The 13951-nt window shown below is 41.6% G+C and overlaps 1 protein-coding gene across 1 annotated transcript in view; it reads right to left on the bottom strand.

Annotated features, from left to right (window-relative positions):
* The window catches only part of col14a1b (collagen, type XIV, alpha 1b), a 247931-nt gene that overhangs the window by 89817 nt on the left and 144163 nt on the right, over window positions 1-13951 (bottom strand). The window contains exons 23-24 of the mRNA XM_030063880.1: window positions 7971-8120; window positions 4437-4511 (exon numbers count right to left, since the gene is read on the bottom strand). Coding sequence (XP_029919740.1) covers window positions 4437-4511; window positions 7971-8120 — 225 coding nt within the window. The remainder of the gene's footprint in view (window positions 1-4436; window positions 4512-7970; window positions 8121-13951) is intronic.

Raw genomic sequence — 13951 nt, 5'->3', positions numbered from 1 at the left:
ATATCCAACTTTTTTATGACTTTAATCTTATTTTTTTTCCCTCTAAATATTACCTCCCCTTGTCCCCCGGCTCTGTAATTTATTATTTAATTATTTAATGGCCCTGGTGTGCTGCCGTAGAGGCCGACTGATCACAGCAGAATATTTTCCACTCAACATCTCAGAGTCTCAGCGGATTCATGTTTTTGTTGTAGGCAAGGACAGGGAGATAACAGGGGAGAGAGAGAGAGAGAGAGAGAGAGAGAGATAAAGGAGGTAGAGGAGGGCGATGAAGCTGATGAAGGGAGGACAGGAGGATGGATGCAGATGATGCTGCTAACTTCAGATTTATGTTTCTTCACATTCCTTCTCATTGCATTAATATGGATCGGTTTATAATGTTTGTACCCATTAAATACTGCACATATTTTACATTTTGCACACATTTTTCTGCTTGTTTCGTTTCTGAGGCTGTTGCACATGTTCATATAGCCTCCACTTGTCATTTTCTTTATTATATTCATGATTTGTCTTCTATGTGATTGTTTTTACTGATCACACTGTCTGACTTTACTGCTTTGTTCATTTATTTTACTCACCATCATCATCATACGCATTTCACTTTATCAGAGACTGATGCTGTTTCTGCTCTCAGTTTTATGCCTTTGTGACTTTTTGCTATTGTGATCAAAAACACTGAAAATAAGTTTTATTTTTCTGTTTGCATTTTGCTTTGGAAAAAATATAATGAGCAAGCAATGATGGAAAGAAGGTACAAGACATCAAGATGTTCATTTGCTTCCAATCTGAAGCTCATTTCTCAAATCTAAATATATACTATAATATAAATAAATATACTCAGATAAGAATATAAGATAAACATTAAATGTACTATACAAATTCATTTCTAATTGTTTTGACAAATGGCTTCAAAAGCATGATTTTTTTTTCTTTTTTTCTGTTGCTACTCTTTCTTTTCCTGATGTTCTCCTGAGGCCTTCGACCTGCACAAAATTTATATTTTTTTCTCTGCTCTCTTTGCTTTTACCGTTGTTTTATTTATGTCTGCCTTTTTGTGTTTTATCACTCTGCTATCGGGTGTGAGAGTTTGATTTTATTTGAAGAAGGACAACTCTTGCGGAAGCGTTCTTGTCGTGGTCGGACGCCCTCGGGCAGCCCGACCAACTTCTGCAGAGAAACTCTGGAGCGAAGCAAAGTTTTGATGGATTCGACTCGAGGAGGAGGGCTTGACTTTAAAAACGACTGGAGCCACGTTGCCTCATTATATGCAAAACGTGGAGCCGCCGCTCGTCGTGTGAATCTTAAAAACAGCGGAGGCCTTTGCCATTCTCTGCAGGGCTGAGAGGAGCCTGCGCCCGAGGAAAGCAAATCAGTCCAATCCCTGCCTTTTCTCCCGCGATATAATCACATTTAACAGTCAGACGGCGCCGAATTGAAGGGCAGAAGGATTTAATCATCTGTCGCTTTGCTCTTTGTTTATTCCAAATATCCACTTGGCCCTTAATAAAGCACATAAGAGCGGGAAACAAACGGCTTATTTTCCTTCGCAATAACAACCGGCCCTGCAGCAAGCATTAATCAAGTTAGTCTAGAACTGTGTTCGCTTCTCATTTAAAGCCACTCTAACCCTGCCGCTGTGAAAAAAAAAACAAAAAAAACATAACTCCAAGAACGAGAACGAGACGGAGGGAGGGTGGAAGAGAGAGTGAGGAGGAGGAGGAGGAGGAGAGAGGGAGAAAGAAGATGAAAACAGGAGCAGAGGTCAATTAAGAGACCGAGTGAGGAGTGACGCATGTTGCAGACGAGAGAAAATCTGCACTGAATCTGAATCGAAGGCCACTTCACAAAACAACATCAAGAAACAAGAAGCGGAGGAGGAGTGTGAGCTGCAACGGGACTTTCAGGGGAGCTTTTGTTTTGTTTGGGGAGCTCGTTTGTCCCCCCCTCCCAAAACCTGAGACAATACCAATCTGTCCGCCCCGATTTACAGCAGAAAACATGTTTCTACCTTTGAGCCTGAAGGTCGTAGAGAGACGGGGTGAAGACCGGCGTGTTCACCGCCCCCGAAAACCCCCAGACGGACGCTGGTTCCAGCTCACTAGAGGGTTTGGTTCCAGAGATATGGGCCCATTGAACCCTCCGTTATTAGTCAATGGGAGATATGTGTTAAGCAAAAAATTCTGGTCGATAATTAATTTAAGGAGCTATTTAGGAGCATGTGGAGACTCATTTTTTTGGTAACTGGATCATATCTTCATTTTTTTTTTTTTTTTTACATATTTACATAGACATGCTTTGGATATGTGGCCTAATTTTTCCCCATTGCAAGCAACTGGAAAGGGCATAATTGTAATTGATGTGCGTGTTTCAAAGTCAGTCAGACAGTAAGACACAACCGGGTGGAAATTCGCTGTGGATCATCACTGGACAAAGCTTATGAAAAGTTGCATAAGGCTTGTTGATCTCTTATTGGGTTTTCAAGATATTGACCCATGAACTTCAAAATGGGCGTGGCTTAGCACATAAATGGACAACCGTTGGGCCAATCATCACGAAACTCACAGTCCACATAAGTCCCTGAAATATACCCAGGAAAGTTCATTAAAATTGACCACTAGGGGGTGCTACAAATGCAAAAAAAAAAAAAAAAAAAAAAAAAAAAAAAAAAGTGGCATGACATAAATCAGACTATAAATCACCTGAAAGTTTCAGTGTTGAGCCACATGTGTAAAACTAGCTGAAATCACTCAATAGGGGGCGCCACCAGTTGAAAAGATTGTCCCATCTTCACCAAACTTGCAGCTTTATTTAGAGTTCCTGGTATTTTGTGTGTTAAGTTATTTATTGATTTTTTTTGTCAGGTGATTTACGCCCCTGTGAAGTGTGTGTGCAGCGTTTTGGAGAGGAACTCTGTGCGTGTTGATTCAGAAATGCGAGGAATGCTAATTACGGGGTTTGAGGGAACAAAGTAAGCCGTGAAGCAGATCGAGAGCAGAGGCGATCACCATCCCGTCGTTCACAAAGTTCATCTCTGAAATTATACGCTCGACGTGTTCGTATGCGCATTAACGCTGAAAGTCTCCCCGTTTGTCTGTGTGTTGGTGTAAATGTGTGAATGTCTCCGAGTTTGTACAACATCTGTTTCTCAAGATCTGCAACGCGCCAGATATCACCTCATACACAAGTGTGTGTGTGTGTGTGTGTGTGTGTATGAAGTGTGTGGGAGGAGGAGAGCGCTTAACATTATTTACTGTACATGAACAAGATGAAGACGGTTGACTGTTAGTGTGCCCTGGAATATATGGACACACACTTCATCCTCCCACACACACACACACACACACACACACACCTGACAACACTGATCAAACTCTAACTCAGGAGCCAAACTCGGTCGCTGTCACCGAGTGCATGAAGCAACAGAGAAAAAAAAAAAACATTATAATCACGTTACAGAGCTACATGCTGATATTTTCCCTTAAAGTCACTGATTTTTTTAATTTCTTATTGAACCAAAGCAAAAAAAGTTATTTTTCTTTCTTATCCAACTCTGGTTATTTTCAGATCATAACTGAAATATTGTTATCAACAGATATGAATCCTACTAACCATCTGATATCCTGTGATGACTGAAAGCAAAAAATCAGTTATAAATATGTACTCCTAAATCCCCTGAGTTTTCTGCTTTGTGTGATTCAGTGTTGAGTTTCTCTTTAAGATGTGACTTAACTTTTCTGTCTGACCGGCCAGCTGAGCCAAAAATGATGAAACTTTACAAAGATGACAAATATGGCAGAGCAAAATTAAATCAAATTGGACAATTAAATCACAAAATCTGGCTGTTGTGCTAATGTTTAACACATAATTATGTATGATTAACAGTTTTCACAGATATATGCGTTCTGTTTTCAGCGCTGTTATGCACACAGAATCGCTCCACCTAATTCACAATAATGATGTTTTGGACCAGCTTTTTGATTTACCCACTGTTCATTTTTTATCTATTTACCTATACTTTTTTTTTTTTTTTAAACTTATTTTAATGAAAGTTTTTTTTTTTATAGTATTTTTTTTTAACTGGTTATTATACTACTATTACTATTAGGAGTGGTAAAATTAATAGACATTGAATTCAATTTATTATAATTTTGAATATAAATATTATTTATTTAGTTAGTTAGTTAATTATGCATTAGTTTTTAATTTTATTATTTATTTTTACTATTACTATTATTTTAATTTTTTTCTTAAATATTTATTTTATTTGTATTTATTTCTTTATTTATTTTTACAAACGTCAATTTTAATTTGAACAGAATATGCTATTTACCAAGCACCACAGCAATGTAAAAAAAATTCTCTTTGTTCGTCAAATTAATTTTAATGAATTCCTGTCAGTTTTTGCCATGAGAACATCTTGTCTGGTCTTACTGTACCTTCCTTGGCGGGTGGGATGGTGGGTGGGGGGGTTGTGGTTGGGGGTCTGGTTGGCGCCGGGGTGGGAATGGACACTGTGTGGAGGGAAGAAACACACACACACAAGCCTTTAATTAGATCATATGCATCATAAAAAAAAAAAAAAAAACAATTATCGCCCATGATTTGTCCCCCCACATACATTCACAAAATTTCCAAATCTTCAAAAAACACACAGATCCCCACGTGCACAGGCGTCTAACACGCCGACGCGCTCAGAAAACATACAGACGGTCTGAAAACACACTGAGAGCGTGAGTTTCCCCGCGGCGCTGCAGCTCTGTGATTACTGCTGCCTGCGTCATTTACTGGCTTGATCAGAGCAGCAGCCGCAGCCTCAATCTGACTGCAATTGTCTCTGCTAACCTGCTCTAACTGTGTGGAGGAAACACACACACACACACACACACACACACACACACACACACACACACACTCTCAGTCCTCTGCTGCTGTTTAGACAGTAAATCAGCTACCTGTGGCTGTGAATTAGCGGCGGTGGCAGGTAGGGAGCGCTCGGCGCGGCTGCCTGCAGCGACGGGAGAGTCATTTGGACAGAAAGGCTCTGGCTTTCATTTGCATCAAAACAAACCTATAAATCACCGTGGAGACGGGGAAAATACCTGCTCCTGCCTTCTCTCTCTCTCTCTCTCTCTCTCTTTCTGTTTCATTCCTTCTTTTCTGAAGTCTTCATTTCTCAGCCCAACGTCTCACAGCAGGAGCTCTCCCTCTCTCTCTCTCTCTCCCTCTCTCTCTCTTTTTCATTCACTCGCTCTGGTTTCTCCGGCCCTTTTTCATTTTCTTTCCTCATCTGTTCACCCTCTCTCTCTTTTTATTTCTCCCTCAGGTTCTCCTTTTTCATTCTCTGCCCCTCCTCCTCCTCCTCCTCCTCCTCCTTCCCTTCAGGTTGTGTTCACACTTCAGCCCTTCACTCTCACTTCTCATTTTTTTTGACAAGTTCATCTATCTATCTATCTATCTATCTATCTATCTATCTATCTATCTATCTATCTATGAACCGACTTGTTGAAAAGACACAATAACAAAAACCATAACATTTTTTTTTTTTTGTTCTGTTCCAGCGTGCAGCCTCTTAGCTGTGACTGAACGGCGGCGTCACGCTGCTCTTTGTCCCGTTTTTGAATTTCTGCTTCCATAATCAGAACATAATCTGCCGTCTGACATGAGCGACTCTCATCCTTCATCAGGTTCACTTCACATCAGCAGCTGAACTCTTACTGACTCTCCGGTCCGGCTGCCTCAGCGCCTGCTGGACGCCCAGATTTCACCAGAAACTTTGCGGCGGCGTCTCTGTCCACCTCAGAGTTCACTCAACAGTTTTAAGCGGCGGCTCTCTGAACGGACACACAGCCTGATCTGACTTTCTGTGGACGAGCGGAGGCTAAAATGAAGGAATGATCCTCTCGGTGGTGGTGATGAGCGCTGGCGGCCGCTGGTGCAGAACAAACGGCTCGATCTGAGGAGGGAGGCAGGAAGCTGCGGCGCTCATCGCTCCCACGAGGATAAAAACTGTTTATGATGAAAATGATGTGATCATCCAGCTGGCCGCTAGCAGGCTGCTTTAATACACTGAGACAGCTGGTGACAGTGTGTGTGTGTGTGTGTGTGTGTGTGTGTGTGTGTGTGGTGGAGGGGAGTGGTTTTCTAGTACCTATGCATGTATAAGTGCATGTGAACATGAGTTTGGGTCTCACGTTGCAGGAGAGGAGAAGTTTCTCTGGTTGAGACAATGATGTTCATGTCCTGATGTATCCTGTGCATGTGTGTGTGTGTGTGTGTGTGTGTGTGTGTGTGTTAGCAGATGTGTTTAAGGGCCTTACAGACAGACAGCTGATCTGTTAGCACACTGCTGCTGGCACGTGAGAAGTCTGTATCTCCACAAAGTCGACTTATTTTTCATCAGCAAACAAACAGCCGCCTCACTTCCAGCTTCACTGCTGCGATTTTTTCAGCTTATTTTCTTGATTTTGAAAAGATTTCCTCCCCAGTGGGTGAAAAATCATCTCATCAACAAGAATTTACATGTAACAGACGTGTAATTGACCTGCTGGTCCACCACAGGAAAGCGTGTCAGTGTCACATTTTGCATCACCGAGGTGAGAAATGCAGGGTTTGATGACGGAGCGGTGATGTGACGTCGTATAAAGGAGGTCACATTAGGAGGCAGGCTTTGCTAGGTAACCTTAACCCTGACCTGACCTAAACCAATCCAAACCCTAATGTTAACCATTTCAAAATAAGATTACAATCATATATTAGACCCTAACCACAACCGGGCACTAACCTTAAACAAACTCAGATCCTAAATTATTCTTAAACTAGGCCAAAACCAGCCGTAATCCGGACCTTAACCCTTTTAGAATAGGATTATAACTATAATTTGACCCTAACCTTAACCCAACTCAGACCTTTAATGATTTTAAACTACACAGAGACCAATAAACCAATAAACCAATAAACTCAAACCTTAACCATTTGGAATCAGATTACAATAAGACATTCAACATAATCTGGCTCTAACCTGAAGCCTGAGGTGGAGCAGCTCCTTCTGATTCGTTCCTCTAATTATAACTTCCTGCCATCCAGCGGTCAGGAGCGTTGTGACGGCGTTGGGGCTGCAGGGTTCTGGGTTCCACGCAGAACCCTCAGCACAGGCCCGTTCTCCCTAACAAGCCCACAGTACCCCCCCCACAACACGAGCAGCTGATCTGACAGGCCTGATCTGCTGCAGCAGGGAAACACTGAGGGGACCAGGCCACTCCACAAGGCTGGACCCAGTCTGACAGCTCCTGCCCCCCAGCAGGGGGCGCCACATGGGTTCACCTCAACTGGGAACCATTAATGTGTCGGCCAGAGCCTCTTCTCTCCAAAACTCACCTCACAAACCTCGATGGGACAGGTGTGAGATATCGAGTGTTCGTTCCTAACACTTAACTTCACCTTAACCAAGGATTATAGCTAACGTTAGATGGTTAGAAGTTATCGTTGACTCCTGCATGAAGCAAAACACTGACACGCTTCCCTCTGGTGGACCGGCGGGTTTATTACACACTTTGGCTTCACGTTGATCTGACCCACAGAGGAAAATGTGATTTCCATCTGAATCTGAATCGCAAAACTCATGTTGTCATGTTTTGACTCGACAGCGACAACGTGAGGCTGCATTTCTGTGGATGTGTGCTGAAACAATTAGCCAATTAATCGTTTGGTTGAGCAACAGAAAACTTATTAGCTCAATCATCGATGAATAGTTTTAATAATTTATGAAGTGAAACCCGAAACATCGTCTGATTCCAGCTTCATTGAGATGCTAAGACTGTCTTCCCTTTCTCAGTTCATAACTTCATAAAATGAATACTCTGGGGGTTTTTTTGGCTGCTGATCAGACTGAGGAAGACATCTGAAGGCATCGCTCTGTGCTCTGATCCCTTCCCATGAGCCTCTGCGTGCTGTGTGTCCGTCTGTGGACTCACGTGTCTTCTCGATGGCGGTGACGGCGGGTCCCTCGGTGCCGTCCTGCAGCTGGGAGTACACGCTGATCTTGTACTGCGTGTTGGCCTTCAGGTTGTTGAAACAGTGTCTGCTGGTTCCTCCGCCCAGCTTCGTCTCCAGCCGCTGGCCGTCTGCAGCACAAAAACAACACAACCGCTCGATTATTACAGCGGAAAACGTCGCTTAAAGCCCCTCTGCGTGCTTTCATCTGGCAGGAGACAAATATTACACGACCATTTTGCCGGTGAACAAAATCAAATGTGTATTTCAAAGGACTTTTGTGTTTATTTTGTCTCAATCTTTGCTGCTAAGTCGTGGTGTTTCTGCACTGTGCTGTCCACGGATCACCTGTCAATCAAACAGTGTGGGTGTGGCTTAGATTTGAGTTTTACTGTGGCTGCAAACCAGATTTCAAAATAAAACCACAACTCTGTCTCCAAAAAAAATTAAGCGCCCATCCCACTAAACTGCATTCTTAATTCTCATGTGTAGGGGGAAGGGTATTTTTGTTGTGAATTACATTTTTCATCTGATGTATAACAAAAATATTTCTAATCAACATATCTTGTATATCATGTCAGACGGCATTTAACCCAGTTTTGTTATTTTAGCCACCAAAACTACTTGGAGGTTAGTGAAAGGTTAGGTTTATGCATAAAAAAAAAAACACTTGGTTACAGTGATGTGATGTAACATTTGGAAAAAAAACTGTCGCTCCACGCCGGACTCAAACTCAGGTCGAAACTAAAGGGATTTCACTCGTTACAAACAAATATAATCCGAGACAAAATGCATTTCCCCCCAAATGTAATTAAGAATGAGGTTTAGCTGCATGAGAACCTCATTTTTACGAGACGTTGCTGCAAAACAGAGGAAAAATGAACGTGAGAAAAGCAACGCCGTTTGTCAAAATAGTCAAATTTGACTCTGAGTTACTGCATTAACACAACAAACCAACATGAACATGACACAGATTTACTGTTTCCTTCTATAATGTGTTATAAATGTATTTGTAATACAAGGCTAATCATTTAGAAATGTCGAGTTTTCGCACTGAATTGCAATCATGGCAAATCAAGCGGTCCTTTTTTTTAGATTGCACTGTAAACCCGGGAACTGAAATCAAATCAAACGCTGAGATTTCTGAGGCGAACTAATGAAATTAAAGGGAGTTAAATGGACTGATGAAGGCTAATGGAGGTTAAATGGGTGGTTAAATTCCTCAGCGCGTTTCAGCGTCACCTAATTTCCAACACTTTTTTTTTTTTTTAATTTTGTCATGTGGATTTTTTTCTGCCTTTCTCTTTTGTAGTGAGATGTTTTTATGAGTCCCGATGGAGGTTTTTTTTTTTTTGTCTCAGCAGCACAATTTGAATTTCTCCCTCCCTGTTCCCTCAGTGCCTTTTATAAACTGCACCAATAAACTAAATTAAAATTAAACTTCTCACAGTTTACAGTCAGGGACACTTGATGGACCAAATCCAATTACTGAAATAATCAACATGTGTTTGTTCTTTCTGTCTGCCCCCACACCGGTGGCCAGGCATCAACGCTGGCACCGCGTCAAATAAATTTCCAAAACTTGTCAGGAGAAAAACTTATTATCCACGACGAAGCGCTTACACTTCTACAACTTCATTACACGGCGCCGATGATACATTTTAATGAGTTAAAACGCTGCGGTGCCGTGCCAAGTAATTTACAATAAAACCGCCGACAGAAAACACAATGTCCAAACGCTCTCATCTGAATACTGTGCAGGTATGTAACCGCAAATCCAAGCGCATTTATTTGCAAATGCACAAAGTGTTTCCGTCGAGAAGTGAAAGTGGAGGATTAAGCGTCGCAGAAAGGCCACAGCTGAATATTGACTCTCCGTGTGCTGAGCCGCTGCAGCCGAGGCCTGTGCACGCGTTTAAACCCCATATGTCTGACTCACACTGCTGCAAAATCTGTCTGCGCTAACGAGGCCTTTTATTACGTTTCATAAGCTTAAAATACAGTTTCACCGATCCAACAATGAGAAGATGATACGGCCTGAGGAAGAATGCCAAACTTGACGTGCGCCGCTCCTTAGCAGCTGCTGGAGGTGTGCGGATTTGTATTTGCGTTTGTTTTGGAGCAAAATGAGTTGGCATGGCTCAAACAAGCAGTGATTTTTTTTTTGGATTTTAACAACAGAGAAATGTAAAAGGACTGAAATTCCTGCTTATTAAAACTCTAGAGGTTTAGCAAACCCACTCTAGAGATTCTGCATTTGGCAAATCAGAAGAAATCTGGCTGTGAAAAAACATGTTGGACTTCTGTCTGAGTGACCGACGTCTGAGTGAACGCCAGGCAGTGGACGTTCCCAGCATGCTTTTGGGCAGCGGACATTTACTGAGCCCAGTTTGTTGTTGTTTGGTTCATGTTTAGTTTGTCTGTGTGTTGTTCATCATGAGCTCTTTGTGTTGTGTTATTAAGTTTAAGGATGCTTTTACATGATTTGTGCACTGCGACCAGAGATGGACAGAGTACTCGACCCCAGTACTTGAGTAAGAGTAAAAATACTACTGGTCAAAATTTACTCCGTTACAAGTAAAAGTAGCTCAGTTGACATGGTACTCGAGTAAGAGTAAAAAAGTACTTGCTTTTAAAGGTACTTAAGTATCCAAGAGTACATGCTTTTAAATTTACTTAAAGTAAAAGTAAAAGTAAGAGTAAGAGTAAATTTCTTATTTTTTACATCAATGAATTACTGTAATTTTTTCAGTGTATAGGACCTTGTAACTCTTGTTTCAGAGAATTAACTCTTTGAAACCACCTGCACTGATGTGTTTGCGTGTAAAATCACAATGTTATACAAAGCCTGCAGAAACACCTACAAAAACAAATAAAATGAATGAGATCATAAGAGGATCATAAGACTGAGACTCTTTCTTCTCCTGCTGCCGCCATTGTCGCGGTCTTGTTTTGAGTTGTTGAGCATGGTTACTTTGGCATTATCCTTATTTGGCGACGTATTTCCGCTTTTACGTAGATCCCAGTGGAGAACGTGTACTGTGATAGGTTTCCTTCTTTGACAAACACAGCTTGTGTCCAATAGTATTTTAGAAAAAAAAAAAAAAAAAAAAAACACAGCCGACTTTAAAGTAACGAGTACTTTTCAGCCTTCCTAGAAATTTACTCGAGTAAGAGTAAAAATAATTGTCTTGGAAATGTATTCGAGTAAGAGTAATAAGTATCAAAGAAATCTAATACTCAAGTAAAGTACAAATCCTCAGAGTCTGTACTTAAGTACAGTACTCAAGTAAATTTACTCCGTTACTGTCCACCACTGACTGCGACTATTATTGTCTGTTCTTTTGCTGAACCTCCATCCACTATATAATGTGTTATCTGTGTTTATGTTGCTTCAAAGTAAAAGATCTGATGTGATGAAGATATTATATGCATCATTTAAAGCTGAACTACTAGAAAAATGTTCAGAAGCTTAGGTTATTCATCATAAAGTCATAATTTGGAGCTTGCTGAATATGGATTCAGGTGCATCCCAACCGTTCTTATTTTTGTGTCCATGTTTTGCTTATTCATGCCTTTATCAATACATTTCTTGTTTCCCACGTTTTCAAACAGTGAGTACACATGCACTTTAGTAAAAAGGTTATTCCTCATGTAAATTACCATGTAAATGAGAAACTTGGTTTTCGTAATCGGGTGAGGATGTCGGACACCATTTTCACCTCTGAAATCCACTGGTTCAGTTCTTATGGGTGGATTATGTGGATATGAAATACACGTCTTGGGATATTTTTCTAAAAATGAGAGTTGTTTCAGGAGTTCGATGGTGGAAATGTAACTGTGTGACGTGTGCATTCTGTTTTGAACTTATATCAGAGAGATATTTCAGTCCTGATTTTTACAAACACACGCAGGTAGATGCGGCCGACCACGACAGACATCATCTCAACTTTCATTTTGCTGTAGTTACAGAGGTTTCCAGTCAAGCCGTATCACCTTTGCCTCACTGCCACAGTGTGCCACCGTCTTTAGCTCTTCTCTGACACAAAACCTCATGGAAACAAGAGAAATGGCAATAAGATAATAAGGCATAAGATTTTAACACTCACTCACTTGTGAACAAAGGCATTTTCTGCGGGGTAGACGGGGATTATTCAAACACGACTCACCCACAAACCTGCGAGTGTGTGCATTATTCCCTTAAAAGCTGAATCTCATTATTTTTTTACAGGTGGAAGTGGAGGGTTGAACTCAACAATAAACCTCCATCCCACAGGGGATTTATGAAAACACTCCGCTGTCTCTCCATCATCGTTTGTCATCCATTTCTCTCTTTCGCCCTCTTCTTCCCCACCATTACCTCCCTATCTCATTTCTCTCATTCCCTAGGAAAGAGGATAATTCATTCCATTTCCTTCTTTTCTCTCCAACAGCAGATGTATTTTCCCCTTGTAATTATTTACCAAGTGCGCTAACATAAATCCTCATTTAGCTCTATTGTCTGTTGAGAGAGCTGAAACCTTGGAGCTCCCCAAGGAAACCACAGCGGAGTCGCAATAATACCTGCGCTTTCCGCGGCCGTAATGACGGCGAGGCTGCAGCTTGAGGACTAAAGGTGATGAATAACGGCCATTACTTTCCTATTTGGCGGTGACGGCTGTATTAAAAGTAAACCGTGCCTCTGAGGTGGCAGCTGAATTTCGGATGTGTGGAACTGAATCGGGCCGCACCATCTGCTGTTTGACGTTATTTAGGGCTGTTAGACTGTGTTATCAGTTTCAAACGAATGGCAAAATATACAATTATTCCTGCTGGCGCCGAGCCCAGCTGCTGCACAGAATAAGAATCGAGGGAAAATTACTTCGGTCGCAGAGGAATTTGTCTGTGTGACATTGGTGCAGAGACATTTTGACAGGAACACGGTGAATCGGGGCCGAGCGGAGTCCAAGGGAAGTCCAGCAACGCAGCAAATGGAGTCCTATTCCAAACAGACAGTAAACACGCCTTTCAGCATGACAAGTTTCTGAGGACCGACTCGAACCGCCAGGAAAAAAGTACAAGATTGGAATCATCACTAACAGTTTTGAGAGGGTGAGTTCACTATCTGGTGCACTCATGCCCACAAGAGCCGGCTGCCAACTTTTCCAAAAAAAAAAAAAAAAGTCCTGACCTCGGGCTGTGGTTCGCAATCAGCAGCTTCAAAATGCTTGGTTAACAAAACAAACTCAAACAGAGGTGAACCTTTTAAGCTTTTCAGGGCTCCACAAACTCACTGCCAGCCAGGGAGTTTGAATGTTGTTTTTTTACAAACTGCAACGACAAATCCTCCTCTTTCTACCTTTATGCTGCAAATGATTTTAGCACGACCGCTCTGAACTTTGGCTTGAGCCGCAGCGAGAATGCGCTGACTGTCTGAGAGCTTCAGTGGATAAAAACAAACAAAATCTCCATCTTAACATGTCCTTTAGTCTCATATTAGGGATTAAAATCTGGTTTGCCTTACACCTGGTAACTAGTAACTCCTAAGTTGTAACTGCTGACCTGCTGACCTGCTGACCACTTCCTAATTCAAAATGAACATCAATTTATTCACTCTGGGAATTTATACCGGTGAGTAAATATTCAGGAGTGTGCCCTGTGTGTTAATTGGGAAGCTGCATATTGCAGAGATGTGTATGCAGAAATGAGGATAATTCTGACCCCATAAATGTGTATTTCACACTAACAGCTTTAATCTGCTTTTCATTCTGTCCCTGATAGGAACAATTTATGTTCATGGTGCTTGTTCATGACTCATTTTAGCATTTGAGTGACTGCCTGATGTAAGAGCTACCCGCTTTATGTTCAATGTTGCATAAACTCTTCCAAATGTAACCGGAGCATTTCAAAGTAAAATGCAGTTGCAGCTGTTAAATGCAGGAAAATATGGGGTTTATATGTCACCCAGGCCAGCTGTCAATCT

The sequence above is a fragment of the Myripristis murdjan genome, chromosome 11 (assembly GCF_902150065.1).
Source record: "Myripristis murdjan chromosome 11, fMyrMur1.1, whole genome shotgun sequence".
NCBI lineage: Eukaryota > Metazoa > Chordata > Actinopteri > Holocentriformes > Holocentridae > Myripristis > Myripristis murdjan.
The sequence above is the reverse complement of the archived record's forward strand: the minus strand, read 5'-3'. Positions and strand labels throughout refer to the sequence as shown.